Below are 26900 nucleotides of genomic sequence, written 5' to 3' on the forward strand. Positions count from 1 at the left end.
AAGCAAGAAGGAAGGAAAAGAAAAAGAAAAATAACAAGTGTTGGCAAGAATGTGGAGAAATTGGAACCCAATATATTGTGAGTTAGAATGTAAAATCCTGCAGCTGCTATAGAAAACCATTTGGCAGTTCCTCAAAAAGTTAAACATAGAGTTACATATGACTCAGCAAATCCACTCCAGGATATACCCAAGAACTGAAAATAGGTGTTCAAATAAAAACTTACAATGAATGTTCATAGCAACACTATTCAAAATAGCCCAAGGCTTCCCTGGTGGCACAGTGTTTAAGAATCCACCTGCCAATGCAAGGGACATGGGTACTATTCCTGGTCCGGGAAGATCCCACATGCGGCGGAGCAACTAAGCCCGTGTGCCACAACTACTGAGCCTGCGCTCTAAGCCTGCGAGCCACAACTACTGAGCCCATGTGTCACAACTACTGAAGCCCGCGTGCCCTGGAGCCCGTGCTCTGCAACGAGAGAAGCCACTGCAATGAGAAGCCTGTACACCGCAACAAAGAGTAGCCCCTGCTCACCGCAACTAGAGAAAGCCGCATGCAGCAACGAAGACCCAATGCAGCCAAAAATAAATAAAATTAATTAATAAATAAATAAAAAAACAAAATAGCCCAAAGGTGGAAACAACTCAAGTGTCCATCAACTAAAGAATGGATAAACAAAATGTAGCATATCCACACAATGGAATATTACACAACCATAAAAGGAATGAAATACTGGTAGATGCTTCAATATGAAAGAACTTTGGAAACATTATGCTAAGTGAAAGAAGCCAAGCACAAAAGGCCACATATTATATGATTCTATTTATATGAATATACAGAATAGGCAAATACATAGAAAGCAGATTAGTGGTTGCCAGGGTGTGCTGGGAGGGGGAAATGGGAAGTGATTGCTTAATGGGTATGGGGTTTCCTTTGGCGTAACAAAAACATTCTAGAACTAAATAGTGGCCATGGTTGCACAACAACGTGGATGTGCTAAAAGCCAGTGAATTATACACTTTAAAACAGTTAAAACTGTGAATTTTGTTATGTGAAATTGTCCTCAATAAAAATAAAATCTATTCCACTTCCACATAAAATAGTACCTGAAGATATTTTTATGTCTTGAGACTTTTCTCTTAGGAGTAGGAGGAACAAAGTCACTAACATTAGCTTTAGAGTTTATAAAACACTTTGCCATGCAATTTTATATAATCTTCACAACCCAGGAGATAGATATTATCCCCCCAATTTAGAGATAAGAAGAACTGAGGCTCAGAGAGGTATAAAGTCATATAGCCAGGAAGCATGAGAGCTGGCTAATCAAGCCAGATGGTCTAATTCCACTGTATTTACTGCTGCAAGGCAAACAGCTCCAACTTCTGATAAGCTTGAAAAAGGACAGGAGATGCCCTTATGTACAGGCATCTTGGGCAATTTTTCTTCCTCCAAAGTTAGTACTTTAATCAAAGCAGTAAAAACATTCATTGTACCCAAGTTAATAAAAGTTTTAACAAAAGCAATATAGATCATTATTGTATAAGAGCAGCATAAAGCAGGACACTACAGATTTCTTCTTCCAATTTTCTAAAGATATGAGTTTAAGTTTCTCAGTGTAAGATATGCTATAATGTTAGCATGTCCTCTCACCAATGTAGTTCAGCATGTTTACAGGGTGTGGCAATAAAGTAATGAGACAACTGTGTGTGTTCCTTACAACAACTGGCCTCATTAAGTCACAATCACATTCCTATTAAAGATTAATTAATGGGGCTTCCCTGGTGGCGCAGTGGTTGAGAGTCCGCCTGCCGATGCAGGGGACACAACGTACCGCAAAAAAAAAAAAAAAAAAAAAAAAAGATTAATGAATGAATGACACATCAGTGGTTTTCTAACACTCTGATGTGTCCTATAGATGTTCCTGAGAAAGCGGAGGGGTCAGGGTTACCAGCCCAAGAAGAGCATCCTCTTATTTTCTACACTGGGTTTTTCCTTAAGATACTGTTTGAAGAAAGGACTCCACAGCCTTTTAAAAAAGTACATACTGAAAACCACTGCAGTACATTATGCATCCTCACTTCCTCAGAGGTTTTCAGAAATCTCTGCACATTAGCCAACAATATATAATTATTTCTAAATTCAAGCACAGAAATTCCAAGGGGTCTCTCTACATTTGGTTTATGATTTTTTGTATTTTCCAGGCTCAGTTAAACCATCCTGATAAATCCCCATTTTATAGAGCAGGTACTATAAGCACACACTGAAAAACAAGTGACTTATCTCAGATGGCAGGGTGAAGCACGAGCAGGGTCCAGATATGAAGCCCCACCCCAGATGGCTCAGCCTGCTGGATGGTGCCTAGTTCAAAAAGCCTTGGTGCCATGAGGTCATTCCATGCACTATGACCTGAAGGTACAGATGTCTCTACTTGCAGTGCATGACAACACATGAGGTGGCTATAGGCCAGTAATGTCTGGAACAAGTGCCAGCTCAAGGGCAAAGATTAGTCTCTCTTCTGCCTATGCTCCATATTATCCCTTGGTTCCCTTGATGGAAAATCCTTTCCAGAAGCACCATATGGTATAGTAGAAATTATGAAATATGAAACAGAAGACTTGGGTTTAAATCCTGGCTCTATTAGTATCCCCCCTTCATGCCTGAACTCTCTGGGACTCAGTTTGTTCATAGTACTTACATCATGGGCTATTAGGAGGGCTAAATGAGATAGTGTAGCAGTTCCCATCCTATGGGCTATAGACCTCTGGGCATCTTTGGCCCTATTACAAGAGGTCTGAAAAAGCATACTAGAGAAAAAGAATCATTTAGGGATTAAGACTAAAAGCCCTGGAGTAAAATTGTCTTGGTTCAAATAATGGTTTTACCAGTGGAGCAAGTTACTTAGCCTTTCTGCCTCAGTTCCTCATCTGTAATTGGAGAAAACAGTATTTATTGGGTTACTGTGAGGATTAAATGAGTTATATATGTAAAGTGCTTAGAACAGTGACTGGCATAGTAAAAATTCAATAAACGTTAGCTATTGTTACTACTATATGTGTTTATGTATTCTTTCAAAGTACAACTATTATCACATGGATGTTTGCCAAGTTTTTTATGTTAAAAAAGGGTTATACTTGAAAAGGTTAAATACTTCTAAGATAATAGTTGTAAAAGAATCCAGTATACTACCTGCCGTGTCCTAATCCAGAGTAGTTGCATCTATGATTTTAATGTTTTTTAATTTACTGAAACTTATTTTGTGGTCCAACGTATAGTCTATCCTGGAGAATGGGCCATGTGTACTTGAGAAGAACATGTATTCTGCTGTTGTTGGGTGGAGTATGTCTGTTAGGTCTAATTGGTTTATAACGTTGTTCAAGTCCTCTTTTACCTGTTGATCTACCTGGTTATTCTATCCATTATTGAAAGTGGGGTACTGAACTCTCCAACTATTATTGTAGAACCATCTGTTTCTTCCTTCAATTTTGTCAATTTTTGCTTCACATATTTGGGGGTTCCTTTGTTAGGTACACATATGTTTATAACTGTTACATCTTCTGGCTGTAATGAACCTTTTATCAATACGTAATGTCCTTCTTTATCTCATGTAACCTTTTTTGATTTAAAGGCTATTTTGTCTGACATTTAAGAGCCACCAGCTCTTTCTTGGTTATCATTTGCATGAAATATCTTTTTCCATCCTTTTACTTTTTTAAATATTTATTTATTTATTTATCTTTGGCTGCATTGGGTCTTTGTTGCTGTTTGCAGGCTTTCTCTATTTGCAGCGAGTGGGGGCTACTCTTCGTTGTGGTGGCTTCTCTTGCTGCGGAGCATGGGCTCTAGGCGTGCGGGCTTCAGTAGTTGTGGCTCGCAGGCTCAGTAGTTGGGGCGCATGGGCTTAGTGGGATCTTCCCAGACCAGGGATCAAACCCATGTTCCCTGCATTGGCAGGCAGATTCTTAACCACTGCACACCAGCGAAGCCCCATCCTTTTACTTTTATCTCTTGTTTCTTTATATCTAAAGTGAGTATCTTATAGACAGTATAAACATGGATAATGTGGTTTTTTAAATCAATGTAACAATCTCTGCTTTTTAATAGGAGAATTTAATCCATTTACATTTAAAGTAATTACTAATAAGGAAGGATTTACTTCTGCCATTTAGCTGTATGTTTTCTGTACATTTTATGTTCTTGTTCCTTATTTCCTCTATAACTGCCTTTTTAGGTCTCTCTAACTCTGACCCTGCCTTCTTACCACTTGTTACATTGCCTCCTCTTTATTACTGCATTTTCAAAATATTAATCTAAAGATTCATTGGAGGCTTGGTCTTCCCAATCAAGTGATCATCTCTCCCTCTATTTGAATAGTTCCTAATGAACAGCTCCTTCATAAATCTATCCCAAAATGTTAAAAGGAAGGATCTACTTTTTCTGGCTATGAAAGTACATTCAGGTTCTTTCCCAGTTTTCACAATCTGAATCGCCTGTCCCTTAAACACACACCCAACATACACTATTCACCATTCACACATACAGTTTAGTATTATTATCTATTCCTTGCCTACATGTGGCCTGGGTTAGGCGGGACCCCAGAATACTTAAGAAGGGTCTCTTGATGACTGGCAAACAAAAAAATGAGCAAAGTGGCTTACATTGTAGGAGCGGGGGTGCCTCTGTTTCCACTGTACCAGGAGCAGCTGGGCCACCACCAAGGTAGCGATGAGGATGAGGACCATTTCAGCGTGCATGGCTTCATGGCCGCGGTGCTTGGCATGCATGCGTGCGTGCTCGACCCTGAAAGCCAAACAGATGGGGTGAGCTAGGTCAGGGATGGTGTGGCGGTAAAGGAGCAGTGCTTTCCAGGGATATCTCACTGGTCCATAGCGTAGAACACACTCTTGTACTGTACGAAATATGGGCTAGAAACACACATGCCCTAGAGGACAGGCATTTTGGAATAGAACAGGGGTTTTATGGGCCCTAGTCACCAAGGTTAAGTATTGGGGTTAAAGGTGGGTGGTCTGCTGCCCAGCCCCAATGTTAAAAACAGCTGATACCTTTCCATTTCAGTCCTATTTCAACCTGTCACTGGAAGAAGAAAGTAACCCAGAGAGGTCACAGCCATAAAGGCTCATACTCTTATTCAATGATATTTATGATACCAATAAAGGAGTAATATTGCAAATATGTGCAAATTCCAGGGTTAAAGTCTGGCTTTATTTGTCCTACCCTCTCTGCCAGGACCAGAGATCCTAAAGATTAAAGCCTGAAAAATCTGAACTTCAGCAGTGCTTCAATTTTACACTATTCCAACAGTGACTTCATTATCAGTATCCACCACAGGTAAATAGACTCTTCAAGGGCTCAAGGAGAGTACAACTGGAAACTTTTATTTAATCTAAGAGTTTAAAGGCTGGCATTCTCTGGTCCCGAGGATTGGCAACAAGTGATTCCCTTGGCCAGTATAGGCAAAAAGCTTCCTCTGAGAACAGGAAAGAAAAGTCACTCCTACGGCCAAGGGAGAGGAATAAAGAAGGAATTAGGAAACTAAGTACAAATGTAACCCGTAGTCAGGAGCTTTTGTGCAAGTTCTCCATACCCAGGGGTATTAGGGAGAAAGGGAAAGGACAACATAAATGGTATCTTCATGGAATTCCCAAGGGCAATGAGAGACTAAGCAAGAAGAACCCAGTGGGATGCATTATGGATAGACAAATCATAAAATATAGCAAAAAGTTAGTTGTACAATCTAGGTGGTGGGTACAAGGGTGTTCACTGTACAATTCTTTCAACTTTTCTGTATATTTAAGATTTTTCATAATAAAATGTTAGGAGGGGGTAAACTTGGTGGGCAGCCAAATGTCAGTCAGCCTGGCAGTCACAGCACCTAAGGGTTCACCTTACATAAAAGTTTATCCTAGGTGACAGAATCTGACAAAATATAATAGGGGTAGGAATCAGAAACTTAGGTTCAGACACAACCTATGTGGCCTTAGCAAAGAAAATTTACATCTCTACATCACAATTTCTTCATCTATCAAAAGGAGTCCTTATCTTTTCTGCCTCCCTCATAGGGTTGTTGTGAGGATAAGCTAAACTAAAAGGGCAAAGGATATTTTAAAATCCCAAGGATTGTGGGGAGTTATAAAGATAATAAGAGATAAGTTTCTTGTTCTCAGACAGTATATAACTGAATGGATGTGTACAACAAGAAATCAAAGAAAGGACTGAGCAAACACCAGAAGTCACCTAGCTCAAGTTACCACTCAATGCAAAAATTATTTTTGCAATCATTTGTTTGAATATCTCCACTGGCTGAGAATACATGCCTCTTAAAATAATCTATTCTAGAACCAGCAGTGTCTGACACATTGTAGGAACTCATATGTGCTTATGAAGGAATAAAATTCCAAAGCTTTAAGAAGCAGGAAGCTCTGTGCCTCACAATATACCACGATTATTAACAATGTTTCTGATAATGAGACTAAATTACCTTACTACAGCTTCAATCCTTTGGACCTAATCCTACACTCTGGAACATATCCACTCTCTCTTTCCCAATGCTGCCCCTTCAAATATTTATCATACTATTATTAAAAAAAAAAAATCCTGTTTCTACCATCATTTTCCTGGGCCCTTTTAGGTTAACAGTTCTAGATCTTTATACACGATGCATATAACATAATGTGAAGACCATTAATTCTGATTGCCTTCTTCTAGACATATCTAGCTAAAGATCTTCATATGCAGTGTTTACAACAAAATCAATGTGGACTCAGCAAAGCAGAACACAGTAGCACTGTCACTTCCCTTAAGGCAGATAGTATATTTTTAATGAACATCTTCGCAAACTGTAGAGTATTTTGGTAGCTTAGGTACACAACTGGTGCATATTAAGCTTAAAGTCACCTAAAATCTTGTGGGCCTGTCATATGAGTTGATATCTTTGCCATTCTACATTTTTTATAATTAATAGTTTTAATTTAAACGAGGTGTTTTTTTCTCACTATTAAACTTTTACTTGGTTGATTTCAGCTCACTGGTCAGTTACCTTATAAAGTTTGTGGGGCAAGCACTTTTGAAACTCCTCTACCAATGAGAAATAATGACAATGAAATATTTGTTGACTCACTCTGGTTACAAAGCAAGTTAGTAGCAGAGTTGAGATCAGAAGACACATCTCGCATTTTCTCAAACAGCACTCTCTGCCCTGTTTCATGGATCATGATGATGTTAATGATGATAATCATCCTTAAAGCAGGTAACACTTACTGGAAGTTTACCACATGCCAGGCACTGTTCTAAGAATTTCATACATGTTGATCTTCACAACAACTGTTATGATCCTCATTTTACAAATTGGGAAAACTAAGGTAGTGTGAAGTTAAGTAACTTGCCCAAGATCGCATTGCTAGGAAATGGCAGGACTAGTATTCAAAACCCAGATGGGTGGTTTGGTGCAATAATCTATTTACTCCCAAGGACCGAGGGAGCTACCCAGGAGTGACCCAAATACTGGAAAAGATCTCAAATGACCTGTCCTACTGGTCATAGGTCACTGCCTGCCACAGAAAAGGAAGCAAAAAGGGTAGATATACAACTCTATTAGTAGGATTAATCTATAGTTCCCACCAAGAGGGGCCCACACTGTCACACTTACCTCCATTGCTCCTCTGGAGAGAGGTCTGACATATCAACCTGTAGAAAGACACCACCATAAAAATCCATTACAGTCTTAGAACTGTCCCTACCCAACATACAATGATCACACACTGCTAGAGCTAAAAGTATGAATTAGGATTTGTGGGACATGAAGCTAGATAAAATATTCTGTCATATAATACCACTTGACTCTAAATGGCCCCATTAGACTAGGGTGAACTAAGCTTAAGTTTGTGCCCAGCGCCTTGTTTGCTTCACCCTAGTCCAAGTCCTTGCTCTGCTATTAAGTAGCAATGTAATATATACGGAATCTGAAAACAAACAAACAAACAAAAATGGTTCTGAAGAACCTAGGGGCAGGACAGGAATAAAGACACAGATGTAGAAAATGGACTTGAGGACACGGGGAGGGGGAAGGGTAAGCTGGGAAGAAGTGAGAGAGTGGCATGGACATATATACACTACCAAATGTAAAACAGATAGCTAGTGGGAAGCAGCCACCCAGCACAGGGAGAACAGCTCAGTGCTTTGTGACCACCTAGAGGGGTGGGATAGGGAGGATGGGAGGGAGACACAAGAGGGCGGAGATATGGAGATACATGTATATGTATAGCTGATTCACTTTGCTATACAGCAGAAACTAACACACCATTGTAAAGCAATTATACTCCAATAAAGATGTTAAAAAAAAAAGTAGCAGTGTGGCCTTCCAACCTCAAAGTTCCAGTTCTATTTGTTAGTCTTATCCTTTTAGAGCAGGATTTCTTAAACCTTGGCACTAGTGATATTCTGGGCTGGTTGATTCTCTGGGTTGTTTTTTTGGGGGTGGGGGTGGGGGGTGGGGATCTGTACACTGTAGGATGTTTAGCAGCATCCCTAGCCTCTACCCACTAGATGCCAGCAGCATCTCCACAGATAAAACCAAAAAAGTCTACAGGCATTATCAAATGTCCCTTGGGGGACAAAAATTGTCCCAGCTGAAAAATCACTGCTCTAGAATACTACTAAGTTCTTTGAGATCACAGCTCAAGTCTTCTACTTCCTTGTAGCCATACAGAAGCATACCCAAAGCCTCAGTACATAAGTCACTCGATACATTCTTATACTGAACTGAGCTGAAAATGCTCCTTGATATACAGAAGAAAGGCCCTCATAATCACCAAAGGAATCAATCAACAAATATTCCTTTAGTTCTTACGAAGTTCAAGGCCCAGTTTCCCACTGTTCCTCTGATAACTTCAGAAAAGTACCTTAAGTGGGATGTTTGAAGTAAAATGGGCAGAACTCCATACTACTACTGAGTAAAATCAGTACATATTTACCATGCATCCTTTATGTGTGTGTACTGGGAATGTCCACCATTGCTTAGAGAGGGCTTTCTGGTTTCTACGTGTCCCAGCTGAGGAAGGAAGGAAAGGAAAGGAAAGGAAGGGAAGGGGAGGGAGGGAAGGAAGGAAGGAAGGGAGGGAGAGAGGGAGGGAGGGAGGGAAGGAAAAGAGGAGGGTAGAGGAGGAAAAGAGGGGAGGGGTGAAGAGGGAAAAGAGAGGAGAGGGAAGGAGAGGGGAAGACAGAGGGCAGGGGAGGGGAGGGAAGAAACAATATCCTAAGGCTTCCCCCAGCCAATCAGGGTAATGAAGTCAACCACCCTCCTCGTCCTACTTCACACTGCCTCACAGAATTTATTCATGTGACCTGACTCAGTCCTTCATCCCCCCAGAAGGACAGAGGTCCCCTCCAAGAGGAGACAAGTAGATGCAGGAAATGGAAAGGCCCAGCTGGGTGGTACCTGAGCAGACAATTAAAGACCACAATCTTTTTTTTTTTTTTTTTGGAGCAACAGGCTCCGGACACGCAGGCTCAGCACACGCAGGCTCAGCGGCCATGGCCCACGGGCCCAGCCGCTCCACGGCATGCGGGATTCTCCCGGACCAGGGCACGAACCCATGTCCCCTGCATCAGCAGGCGGACTCCCAACCACTGTACCACCAGGGAAGCCCAAGGACCACAATCTTATGTTATCTTAGACATGCTTTCCAAGTGACCTAACTGCTTCTTAAATCCAGGGCCAGGGCCAGGACCAGGGTGGTGCAAGCAAGGGACCTAGAGCTCAAAATTTAAAAAGGCACACATTTTCAGGCACTGACACTGCACTTGCATGACCTTGAGAGTGAGTGCCTCCTTCAAGTTTGCGGCCAGAGCTTTGTTTGCTTCACCCTAGTCCAAGTCCTGCTTATGGCTATCTTGCTCCCATCCTAGAAGATCCCACAGAGCCGAGGAGAATACACTACTTTTTCGTCTTTCAAGTAGAATAGCAGAGTGTATATTAAGCACTCACTGAGTACTTGTGAAATTGAACAGAATTCCCTCCAACAGGGTAATAAGTAAGTATGCTGACACACCAGCACCCCACCTGGAGATGCTTAAATGGGAGTGTAAACAAACACTTGAAAAATACCTAATAAGCATCTGAGAAAGAAGTATTCATTTTCTGGAGGCACCCAGAAAATCATGTTTAAAAAACTACACGTCAAAACAAAACAAAACAACACAACTACATGTTCAAAGAAGCAAGGTAAGTCCATTGAAGAGAAAACAAGGAAGATTCAGAGAACCGGACCAGGCATGGGGACACCTCTCCATGAGATAGTGTTCAAGCATGCTACTGTCTGTGCCTTTGTTTCTCCCGCTGGAAAATAGAGAATAAGTCTTCTGACTTCATTGTGGGGCTGTGAGGGTAATTATATTCCAAGTCACCAAGTGATTTCATTGCCTTTCTTCCTAGGAGAGTGAGTGTACTTTAAAAAGTACTCAGAGAGGCCAGGGAACTGAATGTTGGTGAAGCACAGGGCAGTAATGCTTTCAGAGCTCAGGGAACAGCTGAGAAGGGCAAGCACTAAGGCTGAGACTAGACTTGGTGCTTAGAGGACCATTTAGCACTTCGTGGAGTAGTACGAGCACCAGAGTGGAGTAATGCTGAGTAAAGACATGATTTGGCTTTAATATTTGCATGCTGAACGAAAAGATTTTAAAAATTACATCCAAATCAGTCTTCTAGCTCAGGTGGAAAAACAAGGAAAGCTATAAGCTATACCTATAATTAACCTGTACCATCTGGAAATACATCTTTATTTGCTCCCTCATTAATGAGTTTATTCACCTGGGGCCAAGAAGTAAGTCAGTCTAAACTTGACCTGTCCAGAGCTCAGGTAGCTAATTAGGTAGGTTCTCAGGGCAAGATTACTGATTGATGGGCCCATTTCCCACTCCTAAGACCCATACACAGAATGTCTTTTTGCCAACCAATCACTCCCCTCCTAGGATGTCGCAAGGTCTCTAGTCATGTCAATCTACCTAGGTCCAGATTTGAAAGAAGTTAGACCAAAAATGTCAGGCAGAGGGCAAGAGAAAACTTTACAAAAATGGAAAATGATCTGCGGTTGACTGATATTTTCTCAGGTGCGAAAGACTCATGGTCCACCAGTGTAATACCACAAACAGGCCTCCTATCCCCCACAAATACTGATACTCGGTGGTCTCTGAGTCTTTACACAGGCTGGTTACTTTGTCCCTTCAGCCCCTCTCTTCCACCAAACCACATTCTGCCTTTATGCAAAATGCTAGACAAATCCTCCTGGATCCTGAAAGGCTCCTTAGACTGACCCCATTCACTGGAAAAAAAAAAAAAAAAATCCTTTACTGCCTTGATGAGCATGATCCACAGCCCAGAAGCATTAGCACCCTGAGAGCTTAAGAAATAGATGCTTCAGAATCCATCCCAGGGCTTCCCTGGTGGCGCAGTGGTTGAGAGTCCGCCTGCCGATGCAGGGGACACGGGTTCGTGCCCCAGTCCGGGAGGATCCCGCATGCCGCGGAGCGGCTGGGCCCGTGGGCCATGACCGCTGAGCCTGCGCGTCCGGAGCCTGTGCTCCGTGGAAGAGAATCCATCCCAGACCTCCTGAATCAGAATCTGCATTTAATAAGATACCTAGGTAATTCATATGCATATAAAAGCATTGCTATTACAATCACTTTGCTGTACACCTGAAATACAACACTGGTAATCAACTATACTCCAATATAAAATTAAAAGTTAAAAAAATAAAAGGATTATCATAAAAAAAAATTGCTATTGCACCCCAGCACTCACATCCACACTTTGTCCTACAGTCATATACCTCTATACACCTGAATTGTTTTTAACAACAGCTTTACTGAGATCTAATTCACATACCGTAAAATTCACCCATTTAAAATGTACTATTCAGTGCTTTTAGTACATTCAGAGTTGTGCCACCATCACCACTATTTAAATTTAGAACATTTTTACAACCCCAAAAAGAAACCACATACCAGTCAGCCATCACTCTCCAATCTCCCCCCAGCCCAAGGAACCACTGATTTACTTTTGATCTCTATCTATAGATTTGCCTATTCTTGACATTTCATATAAACGAGATCATACAATATGTGGTTTTTTGTGAATGGCTTCTTTCACTTAGCATGTTTTCAGTGTTGCAGCAGGTATTGTAGTTCATTCCTTTCTATTACCAAATAATATTGTATTGTATGGCTATACGACATTTTCTTTGTCCATCCATCAGTTGATGGACATTTGGGTTGTTTATAGTTTTGAGCTATTACAAATAATGCTGTTACGAACATTCATTTACAAGTTTTCGTGTAGACATGCTTTCATTTTTCTTGAGCATGTATCTAGTAGTGGAACTGTCTGGTCACATGTAACTCTATGCTTAACCTTTTGAGGAACTGCCAAACTGTTTTCCACAGCAGCTGCACCATTTTACATTCCCACCAGCAGTGTATGAGAGTTCCAATTTCTCCACATCTTCAACAACACTTATTGTCTTTTTGGTAAAAAGCATCCCAATGGGTGTGAAATGGCAGATCAATATGATTTTGAATTTCCCTGATTTATAATGATGTTGAACACCTTTTCATATGCTTATTAGCCATTCACATATCTTCTTTGGAGAAAAGTTTATTCAGATCCTTTGTCCCTTGTCCACTTTTAAAAAATAGACATTTTTTTTTTTTACAGCAGTTTTAGATTCACAACAAAATTGAGTGGAAAGCACAGAGATTTCCCATACGCACCCTGCTCCCAAATATGCATAGCCTCCCTCATTACCGACATCCCCATCAGAGCGGTTCGTTTGTTCTAACTGAAGAACCTACATTGGCATACCATCACCCAAAGTCCATAGTTTACCTGAGAGTTCACTACTGATGTACATTCTATGGATTTGGACAAACATATAATGTCCTCATGGACACATATCCATCATTAGAGTATCATACAGAGTAGTTTCACTGACTTAAGAATTCTCTGTGGGCTTCCCTGGTGGCGCAGTGGTTGAGAGTCCGCCTGCCGATGCAGGGGACACGGGTTTGTGCCCTGGTCCGGGAGGATCCCACATGCCGCAGAGCGGCTGGGCCCATGGGCCCGCTGAGCCTGCACGTCCGGAGCCTGTGCTCCGCAACGGGAGAGGCCACAACAGTGAGACGCCCGCGTACCGCAAAAAAAAAAAAAAAAAAGAATTCTCTGTGCCCTGCTTATTCATCTCTCCATCCCCCCAATCCCTAGCAACCACTGATCTTTTTACTGTCTCCACAGTATTGCCTCTTCCAGAATGTCATATAGTTGAAATCATATAGTACGTAGCCTTTTCACATTGGCTTCTTTCACTTAGTAATATGCATTTAACATTCCTCCATCTCTTTTTATGGCTTGATAGCTCACTTCTTTTTAGTACTGAATAATATTCCATTCTCTGGATGTACCACAGTTTATGTATCCATTCACCTACTGAAAGGCATCTTGGTGGCTTCCAAATTTTGGCAATTATGAATAAAGCTGCTATAAACATCTGTGTGCAGGTTTCTGTGTGGACATAAGAGCTCCTCTGGGGAAATATTAAGGAGCACAATTGCTGGATTTGGTAACAGTATGTTTAGTTTTGCAAGAAACCACCAAACTATCTTCCGAAGTGGCTGTATTATTTTGCATTCCCACCAGCAATGAATGAGAGTTCTTGTTGCTCCACATCCTTGCTAGCATTTGGTATTGTCAGTGTCTCAGATTTCGATCATTCTAATAGGTGTGTAGTGGTATCTCATTTTAATTTGAATTTCCCTGAAGATGCCTGTGGGGCATCTTTCCATATACTTATATGCCATCTATATATCTTCTTTGGTGGGCTATATGTTAAGGTCTCTAGCCCACTTTTTTCCCCCATTTATTTATTTATTTATTTATGGCTGGGTTGGGTCTTCGTTGCTGCGTGCGGGCTTTCTCTAGTTGCGGTGAGCAGGGGCTACTCTTCGTTGCAGTGTGTGGGCTTCTCACTGCAGTGGCTTCTCTTGTTGTGGACCACGGGCTCTAGGTGTGCAGGCTTCAGTAGTTGTGGCTCTTGGGCTCTAGAGGACAGGCTCAGTAGCTGTGGTGCACCAGCTTAGTTCCTCCACGGCATGTGAGATCTTCCCAAACCAGGGATCGAACCCATGTCCCCTGCATTGGCACATGGATTCTTAACCATTGCACCACCAAGCAAGTCCCTCTAGCCCACTGTTAATCAGGTTTTCTTTTTGTTTTTTTTAGTACCTTGGCCTCTCACTGTTGTGGCCTCTCCCACTGCGGAGCACAGGCTCCGGACGCGCAGGCTCAGCTGCCATGGCTCACGGGCCAAGCCGCTCCGCGGCATGCGGGATCCTTCCGGACCGGCGCACGAACCCGCGTCCCTGGCATCGACAGGCGGACTCTAAATCACTGCGCCACCAGGGAAGCCCCAGGTTGTTTTCTTATTACTGAGTTTAAAGAGTTCTTTGTATATTTTGGATAACAATCCTTTATCTGATAGGTCTTTTGCAAATACATTCTTCCAGTTTGTGGCTTGTGCTTTCATTCTCCTGACAGTTTCTTTTGCAGAGCATAAATTTTTAATTTTAATTAAGTCTAGCTTATCAATTCTTTCTTTCAGGGATCATGCCTTTGATGTTGTATCTAAAAAGTCATTGCCAAACCCAAGGTCACCTAGATTTTCTCCTATGTTATCTTCTAAGAGTTTTACAGTTTTGCTTTGTGATCTCATTGAGGTTTGTGGTCCATTTTAAGTTACCTTTTGTGAGGGGTATAAAGCCTGTGTCTAGAACCTTTTTTTTTTTTTAACTTGTGGATGTCTGATTGCTCTAGCAACATTTGTTGACAGACTCTCTTTGCTCCATTGTATTGCCTTTACCACTTTGTCAAAGATCAATTGATAAATTTACATAGGTCTATCTCTGAGCTCTCCGTTCTGTTCCACTGATCTATTTGTCTGTTCTTTGACCAGTACCACAGTGTCTTGATTACTGTAACTTTATAGTAAGTTTTGAAGTTGGGTAAGTAGTCCTCCAATTTTGTTCTTCTCCTTCAATACTGTATTGGCTATTCTAGGTATTTTGCTTCTCCATATAAACTTCAGAATCAGTTTATTGATATCTATAAAATACCTTGCTGGGATTTTGACTGGGATTGCAATGAATCTATAGATCAAGTTGGGAAGAACTGACATCTTGACAACATTGAGTCTTCCTTTACACGGACATGGAATATCTCTCTATTTAGTTCTTCTTTGATATCTTTCATCCGTTTTACAGTTTTCCTCATATAGATCTTGTACATATTTTGCTATATTTATATCTACATATGTTATTTTTATTGGTGCTAAAGTACATGGTATTGTGGGGTTTCTTAAAAGATTTTTTTTTGATGTGGACCATTTTTAAAGTCTTTACTGAATTTGTTGCAATACTGCTTCTGTTTTATGTTTTGGTTTTTTTGGCTGAGTCACGTAGGATCTCAGCTCCCCAACCAGGGATCGAACCCACACCCGCTGCATTAGAAGGTGAACTCTAATGACTGGACCACCAGGGAAGTCCCTGGTATTGTGCTTTTAATTGCAAATTCCATTTGTTCATTCTTGGTATACAGGAAAGCAGTTGACTTTTGTATATTAACTGCGTATCCTGCAACCCTACTATAATAGTTTATTAGTACTAGGAGGTTTTTGGTTGATCCTTTCTATAGATGACCATTTCATCTGTGAACAAAGATGGTTTTATTTCTTCCTTTCAAATCTATATTCATTTTATTTCCTTTTCTTGCCTTATTGTGTTAGCTAGGACTTCCAGTATGATGTTGAAAAGCAGTGGTCAGAGGCAACAACCTTCCCTTGTTCCTGATCTTAGTGGAAAACTTCATGCTTCTCACCAGGTAAGTATGTTAGCTGTAAGTTTTGGGTAGATATTCTTTATCAAGTTGAGGAAGTTCCCCTATATTCCTAGTTTAATGAGGAATTTTTATCTTGAATGGGTGTTGGATTTTGTCAAATGATTTTTCTGCATATATAGATATGTTCATGTAATTTTTCTTCTTTAACCTGTTGATGTGATAGATTACATTAATTTTTCAAATACTGAACCAGGTTTGCATACCTAGGATAAATTCCACCTGGTCATGGTGTATGATCCTTTTATACACTGCTGGTTTCAATCTGTTAATGTTTTATTAATGATTTTTACATCTATGTTCATGAGAGACATTGGTCTATAGTTGTCTTATAATATCTTTGTCTGGTTTTGGTATTAGGGTAATGCTGACTTCATAGAATGAGTTAGGAAGTATTCACTCTGCTTCTATCTTCTGAAAGAGATTGTAGAGAATTGGTATAATTTCTTCCTTAAATGTTTGGTAGAATTCACCAGTGAACCCATCTGGGCCTGGTACTTTCTGCTTTAGAAGGTTATTAATTATTCAATGAATTTCTTTAATAGATATAGGCCAATTCTGATTGTCTGTCTTCTTGTGTGAGTTTTAACCGATTGCGTCTTTGAAGGAATTGGTCCATTTCATCTAGGTTATCAAATTTGTGGTCACAGAGTTGCTCATAGTATTCCTTTATTATCCCTTTAGTGTCCATTGGCTCTGTAGTGATATCCCCTCTTTCATTTCTTTTTTTTTTTTTTTCCCTCTTTCATTTCTGATGTTAGGAATTTGTATCCTCTCTCTTTTTTTCTTAGTTAGCCTGGCTACAGGTTTATCAACTTTATTAATCTTTTCAAAGAACCAACTTTTGATTTTGTTGATTTTTTCTAGATTTCCTGTTTTCAATTTCATTGATTTCTGCTCTAATTTTTATTATTTCTTTTCTTCTGCTTATCTTGGATTTAATTTGCTCTTTTTCTAGTTTCCAAAGGTGGAAGTTTGGATGACTGATTTTCTATCTTTCCTTTTTTTCTAATATGTGCATTCAGTGGTACACATTTCCCTCTAAGCTCTACTTTTGCTGTATCCACAAATTTTGATATGTTTTGTTTTCATATTCATTTAGTTCAAACATATTTAAATTTCTCGAGATTTCTTTTTTGATCCATGTGTTATTTAAGCAGTATGTTGTTTGATCTCCCAAGTATTTGTGGATTTTCCAGCTATCTTCCTGTTACTGATTTCTGATTTAATTCCATTGTGCACTGAGAGCAGAAAATATATGATTTTTATTCTTTTAAATTTGTTAAGGTAACCGGGGCACGAACCCATGTCCCCTGCATCAGCAGGTTGACTCTAAACCACTGCGCCACCAGGGAAGCCCTAAGGTATATTTTATGGCCCACAATGTGGTCTATCCTGGTGAATGCTCCATGAGAACTTGAGACGATTGTCTATTCTGCTGTTGCTGGATGAAGTAGTCTATAAATATCCATTATATTCAGTTAATTGATAGTGTCATTGAGTTCAGCCCTGCCTTCATGAATTTTCTGCTTGCTAGATCTGCCCCTTTCTGACACAGGAGTGTTGAATTCTCCAACTATAACAGTGGATTCATCTATTTCTCCTTGCAATACTATCATTTTTTGCCTTATGCATTTTCACACCCTATTGTTAGGTACACACACATTAAGACATTGTTATGTCTTCTTGGAGAACTGACTTCTTTATCATTATGTAATGCCCCTTTTTTTAATTAATTAATTAATTAACTTATTTATTTATTTTTGGCTGCGTTGGGTCTTCGTTGCTGCGTGCAGACTTTCTCTAGTTGTGGTGAGTGGGGGCTACTCTTCAGTGCTATGCACAGGCTTCTCATTGCAGTGGCTTCTCTTGTTGTGGAGCACAGGCTCTAGGCATGCGGACTTCAGTAGTTGTGGCACATGGGCTTGGTTACTCCGAACCCATGTCCCCTGCACTGGCAGGGGGATTCTTAACCACTGCGCCACCAGGGAAGCCCTGTAATGCTCCTCTTGATCCCTGATAACTTTCTGTGTTCTGAAGTCTGCTCTACCTGAAATTAATATAGCTACTCCTGCTTTCTTTTGATTGTCAGCCTGATACATCTTTCCCCATTCCTTTACTTTTAATCTATATGTGTCCTTTTATTTAAAATGGTGTTCTTTTAGATAGAGTTGGGTCTTGTATTTTTTATCCACTCTGACAATCTCTGTTTTTTAACTGACGCATTTAGACCATCAATGTTCAAAGTGATTATTAATATAGTTGGATTAGCATCTACTATATTTGTTACTGTTTTCTATTTGTTGCCCTTATTCTTTGTTTCTATTTTTGTCTTCCAATCTTTTTCTGCCTTTTATAGTTTTAACTGAGAATATTATATGATTACATTCTCTTTCCTTTCTTAGCTTATCAGTTATACTTTTTTAAAAATGTTATTATTATTAATATTTTTTGGCCTCACTGTGCAGCTTGTGGGATCTTAGTTCCCTGACCAGGGATCAAACCCAGGCCCTCGGCAGTGAAAGCACGCTGGACTGCCGGGGAATTCCCTATACTTTTATTTTTACTTCTTTTAGTGGTTGCTCTAGAGTAAAACCCACTTTCAAATAATACTATACCACCTTACAGATAGTTTGAGTACCTTATAACAACAAAATAATCCTAATTCTTCCCTCTCATCCCTTGTATCATTGCTGTCATTCATTTCATTTATCCATAAATACACATACACAAACATACATAGTCAAATGTAGTGTTGGTATTATTACTTTGAAAAAACTATTCTGTTAGATCAATCAACAATATATAAAACAGGGAATTCCCTGGTGGTCCAGTGGTTAGGACTCCATGCTCTCACTGCCAAGGGCCCAGGTTTGATCCCTGGTCGAGGAATTAAAATCCTATAAGCTGTGTGGCGCAGCAAAAAAAAAAAAAAAAAAAAAAAAAAAAAAAATATATAAAATAAAAGAGCATCTACAAATATCCTATAGCTTACATTATATTTAATGGTGAAAGACTGAATGCTTTCCCCCTAAGATCCGAAATGTCAGGATGTCCACCCCCACCACTACTATTCAACATAATACTGAAGTTTCTAGCCAGCAAAATAAGGCAATGAAAGGTACAGATTGGAAAGAAATAAAACTGCCCCTTATTTGCAGATGACATCATGGCCTACATAGAATATCCCAAAGAATCTACCAAAAAAAAAAAAAGGGCTAGAACTTATAAGAGTTCAACGAGGTGGCAGAATACAATATAAACATACACACAAAAATTGTATTTCTATATAGTAGCTATGAACATATGGAAAAATGACATTTAAGATACAATAAAACTTCCAATCGCTCATTAAAAAAAGAATTAGTAAAATAAATGTTTTTATTCTACCTTCACTTATTCCCTCTCCAATGCTCTTCCTTTCTTTATGTAGATCTGAGGCTCTGACTTCCATTATTTTCCTCTCTCTAAAGAACTTCTTTTAACATTTCTTGCAAGGCAGGCCTACTGGCAATAAATTTGCTCTATTTTTGTCTGTCTTTATTTCTCCTCTTTTGAAGGCTAATTTCATGGGATACTGAATTCTAGGCTGGTGGGGTTTTTGTTTTTTTCAACACTGTAAACATTTCATTCTACTCTCTTCCTGCTTGCATGGTTTCTGAGGATAAACTGGGGGTTAATTCTTATCTTTGCTCCTCTATAGGTTAAGGTGTTGTCTCCTCTGGCTTCTTTCAGGATTTTTTTGTCTTTGATTTTCTATCATTTGAAAAATGATATGCCTAGATTTACTGGGGGGTTCTGGCACTTATCCTGCTTGGTGTTTTCTGAACTTCCTGGATCAGTGGTTTGGTGTCTGACATTAATTTGGGAAAATTCTCAGTCATTATTGTTTCAAATATTCTGTTTCTCTCCTTCTTCTCCTTCTGGTATTCTCATGATGCATCTTAGTCTGTTCACACTGCTATAATAAAATACCATTGACCAGGTGGCTTATAAACAACAAACATTTACTTCTCACATTTCTGGAGTGTGGAAAGTCCAGGATCACAGCACAAGCAGATTCTGTGTCTGGTGAGGGCTTCCTGGTTCATAGACAGCTGACTTTTTGTTATGTCCTCACATGGTGCAAGGGGCTAGGAAACTCTGTGGGGCCTCTTTTATAAGTGCACAAATCCCAATTATGAGGGCTCTGCCCTCATGACCTAATCACCTCCCAAAGGCCCCACCTCCTAATACCATCACCTTGAGGATTAGGAGTTTAACATATGAATTTGGGGGGAACACAAACATTCAGATCACATCAGCATACATTACTTTTGTAGTTGTCCCACAGTTCTTGGTTATTTTGCTTTTTCTAGTCTTTTTTCTTTTTACTTTTATAGGTTTCTACTCAAATATCCTCAAGCTCAGAGATTCTTTCCTCAGCCATGTCTAGTCTACTGATAAGCCCATTAAAGGCATTCTTCATTTCTGTTACAGTGTTTTTGATCTCTAAACATTTCTTTTTGGTTCTTTCTTAGAATTTCCATCTCTGCTTACAATGCCCAGTTGTTCTTGCATGTCATCTACTTTATCCATTCGAGCCTTAGCACGGTAAATCATACTTATTTTAAATTCCCTGTCTAATAATTCCAAGATCCCTGCCATAGATGGGTCTAATTCTGATACCTGGTATGTCTCTTCAAAGTGTGTATTTTGCTTTTTAGTATATCTTGTAATTTTTGCTTGATAGCTGGGCATGATATACCAGGTAAAAGGAACTGCTATAAACAGACCTTTAGTAATGTGGTGGCATGTTGAGGGAGGGGAAGCATTCTATAGTCCTATGATTGGGTTTCAGTCTTTTAGTGAGTCTGTGCCTCTGGAATGTGAACTTCACAAGTGCTTCTCAGTGCCTCACCCACCCCTCTTAGGTGGGACATGATGGTGTGAGTGGACTGGAATTGGGTATTTCCCTTCTCCAAGATGAAAGGCTAGAGCTGACTAGAGGTGGGTATTTCCTTTTCCCTGGGTTAGTTAGGCTCTGATAAAACCCCAACAGGGGCTTCCCTGGCGGCACAGTGGTTGAGAGTCCGCCTGCCGATGCAAGGGACACAGGTTCGTGCCCCTGTCCGGGAAGATCCCACATGCCACGGAGCGGCTGGGCCCGTGAGCCATGGCCGCTGACTCTGCGCATCCGGAGCCTGTGCTCTGCAAGGGGAGTGGCCACAACAGTGAGAGGCCCGCGTACCGCAAAAACAACAACAACAAAAAAAACAAAACCCCAACAGGTTAGGCTTTGGTTAAAGTTTCCCCTGATGGCAGACCTTAAGAAGAACAGAATGCTCTGTAGTATTTTTTTAAATGGCTCCTTTCCCCCACCCCTCCCCAAAGCACAAAAGGGTTTTTCTCAATACTCAGTGTAAGAACCTGATAGATATCCGAGAAGTCATTGTGGGGGGCCCTCAATGACTGAGTCCCCCTGGAGTTTTTTAACTCTGAGTTGTCCATACTGAGCCTCCAGCAATTCATCAATTACAATCCAGGTTTCCCTTCTCCAGCACTGGTTCCCACAGAGGTTTCTGCTTCTGTAAGTTGTGATTCTGTATTCACCTGTTCGTCTCTCCAATTTGGGGGGCAGCAATTTGCCTTTGCCCTATGACCTTACTTCTCTTAAAAATCTAAGAATTGTTGATTTTTCAGTTTGTTCAGCTTTTTACTTGTTCTTAGGACAGAAGGGTGATTTCCAAGCTTCTTACATGCCTATTGGAACTCTTTTACCCATTTTAAAAATTATTTATATTTTTATTGTTGAGTTGTAAAAGTTTTTTATATATTCTGGATACAAAATCCTTTACCTGATATACGACTTGCAAGAATTTTCTCCCATTCTGTGGGTTGTCTTTTTACTTTCTTGGTGGTATCCTTTGCAATACAAAAGTTTTTCATTGTGATGACACCCAATTTACTTTTTCTTTTATTGCTTGTGTTTTTGGTGTCATATCTAAGAAATCGTTACCTAATGTGGTAGTGATTTATAACTGTTTTCTTCTAAGAGTTTTATAGTTTTAGTTATTACATTTAGGTCATTGGTCTGTTTTGAGTCAATGTTTGTATATGGTGTGAGGCAGGAGTCCTACTAGCATGTGGCTATCTAGTTGTTTCAGCATCATTTGTTGAAAAGACTATTCATTCCCCATGTGTACCTGATTGATCACATTGGCTCTTAACTCTCTAAGGTGGTGCAACACTCTTGCTTTCCACATCATTTTCTTAAGTGTCCACATAGCTCTATAAATTTTGCTGACAGAACCTCAGAAAGACTAAAAAGGTAGCTGGAGATATATAATACCATATATCCAATACCATAAAGAACATATGTAAATCATACCATAGAGAAAGATAAAGCCTAAAGAAAGCCTCTGAAGCTATCTGTGAGGTTTGATACATTTATTCATTTACTCTCATTTAAGGTACTTCTGTTCTAAATGTGTAGGTTCTGGGCTAGGCATGGAGATACAAAGATGAACCAGAATTTTTTTCCTGCCCTTGAGAAGACAGATTTAAAAATAAAATAATTAAGTTGTATTAAAAGCATGAATTTACTCAGCAGAAGGAACACAATTGTTTCCATTTTACAGAAGGCACAAATGAGATATAAAGGAGAAAAATGACTCACTGAATGAAGATCACCGTTATGGGGCATAGGGGTAGGAGTGATGGGGAGAGGATCACAGACCTTAAGGGAGAAATCAGAGTCAGGGCTTAGGGCCACAAATGGCCAAGCCAATGACTAGTCACAAGGTCCTGCTAGTGCCACATTATGACTTTCATGGGCCCTAGGTACTTTTGCCTTTGTGGAACCCTTTCTCTATTAGAAAAATATTTTAAAATATATTTTATGACTGTATTGATATAATATAATCCAAGATGAATTATATTCATTTTTTCTTCTGATTGAAAGAAGTTAAGACATTTTTATGGGCCCCTGGGTACTGTGCCTGTTGGATAAGTCAGCCCTGAGTCCTGCTGTCTCCCCACAGCTATGCACCAAGAATTCTCTCCCCAGCTGCCAAATCACATAGCTCTGCTGCTTCTGAGATTCTGTTCTCTACCCGGCCTGATCAAGTGGCATGAGGTTTAGGTTCACATTAAATCTCACACTGCCTAAATCCACACAGAAAAGGTAACCTCACTCTACTCCTATGAGCACTATACAGTTATTGGGCAATCATTTGCCAATAATGTGTATTCTGTGTTCAAGGAAGGTTTAGATACATTCATGATCAAACGCAAACAAAGAAACAGACGTGTCATGACCTACAAACACCAAAGTCATAGGAAGCATATGCCTGGCACCTTGACAGCCCATAAATATCTGTTCATTCAATTACAAGACAGGCATAAAACAAAGTCTCTTCCCTTATAAAACTTACCATATAATGAAGAAGACAGACAATAAATATACAAATAAGCATAATTTATATATATGAAATAATTTCTGGTAGCAGTGTTATGAAGAAAAAGAAAGCAGGGTAAGAGAAGAAAGAATGAAAAAGGAGGCCATTATGTGGCTACATGTAGACACTCTGGTTTGGTTTCCCCAGAAAGGCTTCAAATAACGGGAGAACTTGCTGGGCAGGCTGAATAGTGAAACTAGCCCATGTAGTATGTCTTATTTCCTTGGGTTTTACCTCATTCCCACTTTTCACCCCAAGAAATGGCTTCAGGGCAACAACCACCTTTCTCAGTGACAAGAAAAAGAGTTGTAGGTCCTGATCTGGCATAGCTATTTACTTGCTATATGTCAATGAACAGGGCACTTCTCTCTATGCCTGTTTCCCCATATATAAAATGAGGAAATTGGCTTAAGTTACTTTCAAGGTCCCTTAAGGCTAAAATGCTATAATAATTCATACCAAATCTGTCAAATCTGTCTAACTCCAAAGATTTGGAGTCAGCTGTAATACTTTGGCTTTCCAAACTGCCACAGTTACCTTAGTTACCACAAAAGTGAAAGCAAAATGCCTTTAGTGTAGTGAGGTGTGATTTAACAGGATGCTACCAAATTAAATCAATGAAAATTTACCAAGTGACTACCATAAGCATGCATCGGGAATATCCATCACTTGGGGGATGACCTCTTGCCCTGGCTTCAAGTACCTTCTAACTGCAAAGGGCCCTAAACTCTGGAACCCCATCTATCAGGGCAACCGGGAACTTCAAAGGTCTCAGCTGATCCTGTCAAGTTACAGAATGATCAATCATGCAGCTAGAGACTTCACTCTTTCACAAAACATTAGAGATGAATAATTCCAACCTTTGCCCTTGAGGTAGTCACAGTCCAGGGGGTAGGGGTGAGACAGATTAAACATAATATGATAAGGATAACCACTGACGTATAAACAAAATGCTGTGTGAGCCCAGAGAAAGGAGAGATTAGTTAGTTCCTGAACCTGGTACAGCAAAACCACCAGGCTGGCTGCCTCTATCTCGGAGGGACAGATACTATGGTGTGCTGAGTGATTAGGATTACAAATGAAGTCCAAAGTTTCACAGGCTACCCCTATTTGTGGCTCCGTATTCCCCTCTCACTCACATTTTTCTCCAACTCCTTAGCCCTGGCGAGAATTCCAGGCCAATGAATTAAAGTGGAACTACCTCACTTTTCAGACCTCAGCTGGGGATCATGCAGACATTGGTTATGCTTAGCCTAACTGAAAAGCCTGACATGGACAGCACACTGTAGGCAGTGGAGTCAGAGTAGATGCTGGCTGAAAATAACTGCTGTGGCTGCTGTCTGCCCTCCACTCCTACCCCTCCTACCATCACCAGAAAAGCACATCCTCCAGGCCAGCTGAATTGGAAAGCTTTTTTAAAGAAACTTTTAAAATTTATACAAAAGTGGGAGGAATAGTTTAACAACCTCTCTCCCATTCAACAATTATCAAATTTGGGGGCACCTAATGTACACTTCTTTGGTTCTTCAATTCCTACCCCATAAAATTCATATTTCTCAGACTGGCTTCCTCCCTACCTGGCCCTCCTCTCTTACTCTTTCCCATATGCACTCCAGCCTCTAATACACTCTATACTTTTCTACCCATCCTTAAAGATCCAACCCAGATGTCACCTCTTACAGAGCCCTTCCAGAACAGAACTTTCTACAGCTTTCTATGAAACTCCTAAAGCCCTAAATCTGGACTATCCATGTGCTGATCACATCTACCCACCTATGAAATCTCCCTCCAATTTTTCATTGCCACACATTCTTGGTTCAGACTTTATCTCGTGCTCTCTCCTAGACCTGCAGTGACTTCCGAGTGATCACCCTGATGCAAATCTTGCCAGTACAGATTCATAACAGGAGCAGCCACAGTAATCTTTATTAGACACACATCTGACTGCATCAGCCCCCTACTTTGACAAACTTGGATAACATTCTACTGCCTTTGGATTAAAGTCCAAACTCCTTTGTATGACACACAAGGTGTTTCATAATGTGGTATATAACCAGCTACTTATCTCACCACCTCCAATAAACAGCTTTTCCTCCAGCCACACTAAACCACTTACCACTCTAAGGTGCTCTTCCCTTTTATCCCTCAGTGATTTGGCTGCTGCTGTCTTCTCTCCTTAGAATCCTTTCTTCACCTTCACTGTTTAGTCCATTTCTTTTCCTTCTTTAAGATGTAGCTCAAATATCACCTCCTTTGTGACACATTCTCCAACTTTATTCATTCACACACCCATTCAACAACTGTTAACTGATCATGTTAAGCTCTAGACAGGGGATACAATAAATAACAGCTCTCACTCTCAAGGAGCTTAGAGTCTAGTAGATCTCCTCAGGTGGAGTAATTCCTTTCCTCCTCTGTTCTCCTGAAGAATTTTACAATTTGCACAAACCTCTAAGGTCACATTTATTACTTTTTATACTTGTTTCTGTTTCCCTCACTAGACTCTAATCATCTTGAGGCCAAGGATCTTTTATTTTTAAGGCTTTGTTGAGGTATAGCATCCATATCAGGTGGACAGTTCAATGACTGTTCATATATTTATAGAGTTGTACAGCCATCTTATTTTAAATCATTTCCATCACACTAAAAAGAAAGCTCAAGCCCACTGGCCAACTCCCTATTCCTATCCCTAGACTTAAGCAACCACTAATCAATCTACTTTATATGTCTATAGATCTGTCTATTCTGGACCTTTCATGTAAATGAAGTCATACAATATGCTGTCTTTTTTGACTAGCTTCTTTTTTTAAAAAAATTAAATTACTTTTATTTGTTTGTTTATTGATTGATTGATTGATTGATTGGCTGTGTTGGGTCTTCGTTGCTCCACACAGGCTTTCTCTAGTTGTGGTGAGCAGTGGCTACTCTTAGTTGCGATGTGCGGGCTTCTCATTGCTGTGGCTTCTCTTGTTGTGGAGCACAGGCTCTAGGCGCGTGGGCTTCAGTAGTTGTGGCACGTGGGCTCAGCAGTTGTGGTTCACAGGCTCTAGAGGGCAGGCTCAGTAGTTGTGGCACATGGACTTAGTTGCTCTGTGGTATGTGGGACCTTCCTGGACCAGGGATCGAACCTGTGTCCCCTGTACTGGCAGGTGGATTCTTAACCATTGCACCACCAGGGAAGTCCCTTGACTGGCTTCTTTCATGTAGCATAATGTTCTTCAAAGATCATCCATGTTACAACATGTATCAGTAGTTCACTCCTTTTTTTGACAAGTAATCTTGCACTGTATGGATATACATTTTATTTATCCATTTACCAGCTGATACACATTTGAGTTGTTTCTACTTTTGGGCTATTATAATATTGCTATGAACATTCATGTATAAGCTTTTATAGGGACATATGTTTTTATTTCTCAAGTATATATCTGGAGTGGAATTACTGGGTCATGTGGTAACTCTACGCTTAACCTTTTGAGGAATTGCCAAACTGTTTTCCACAGCAGCT

The 26900-nt window shown here is 40.2% G+C and overlaps 1 protein-coding gene across 1 annotated transcript in view; it reads right to left on the minus strand.

Annotated features, from left to right (window-relative positions):
• RNF121 (ring finger protein 121) overlaps positions 1–26900 on the minus strand; it is an 81748-nt gene that overhangs the window by 40227 nt on the left and 14621 nt on the right. Inside the window, exons 2-3 of the mRNA XM_024731811.1 lie at positions 7665–7702; positions 4657–4798 (exon numbers count right to left, since the gene is read on the minus strand). Coding sequence (XP_024587579.1) covers positions 4657–4798; positions 7665–7702 — 180 coding nt within the window. The remainder of the gene's footprint in view (positions 1–4656; positions 4799–7664; positions 7703–26900) is intronic.

The sequence above is a fragment of the Neophocaena asiaeorientalis genome, unplaced genomic scaffold (assembly GCF_003031525.2).
Source record: "Neophocaena asiaeorientalis asiaeorientalis breed wild unplaced genomic scaffold, Neophocaena_asiaeorientalis_V1.1 scaffold232, whole genome shotgun sequence".
Classification (NCBI taxonomy): Eukaryota; Metazoa; Chordata; class Mammalia; order Artiodactyla; family Phocoenidae; genus Neophocaena; species Neophocaena asiaeorientalis.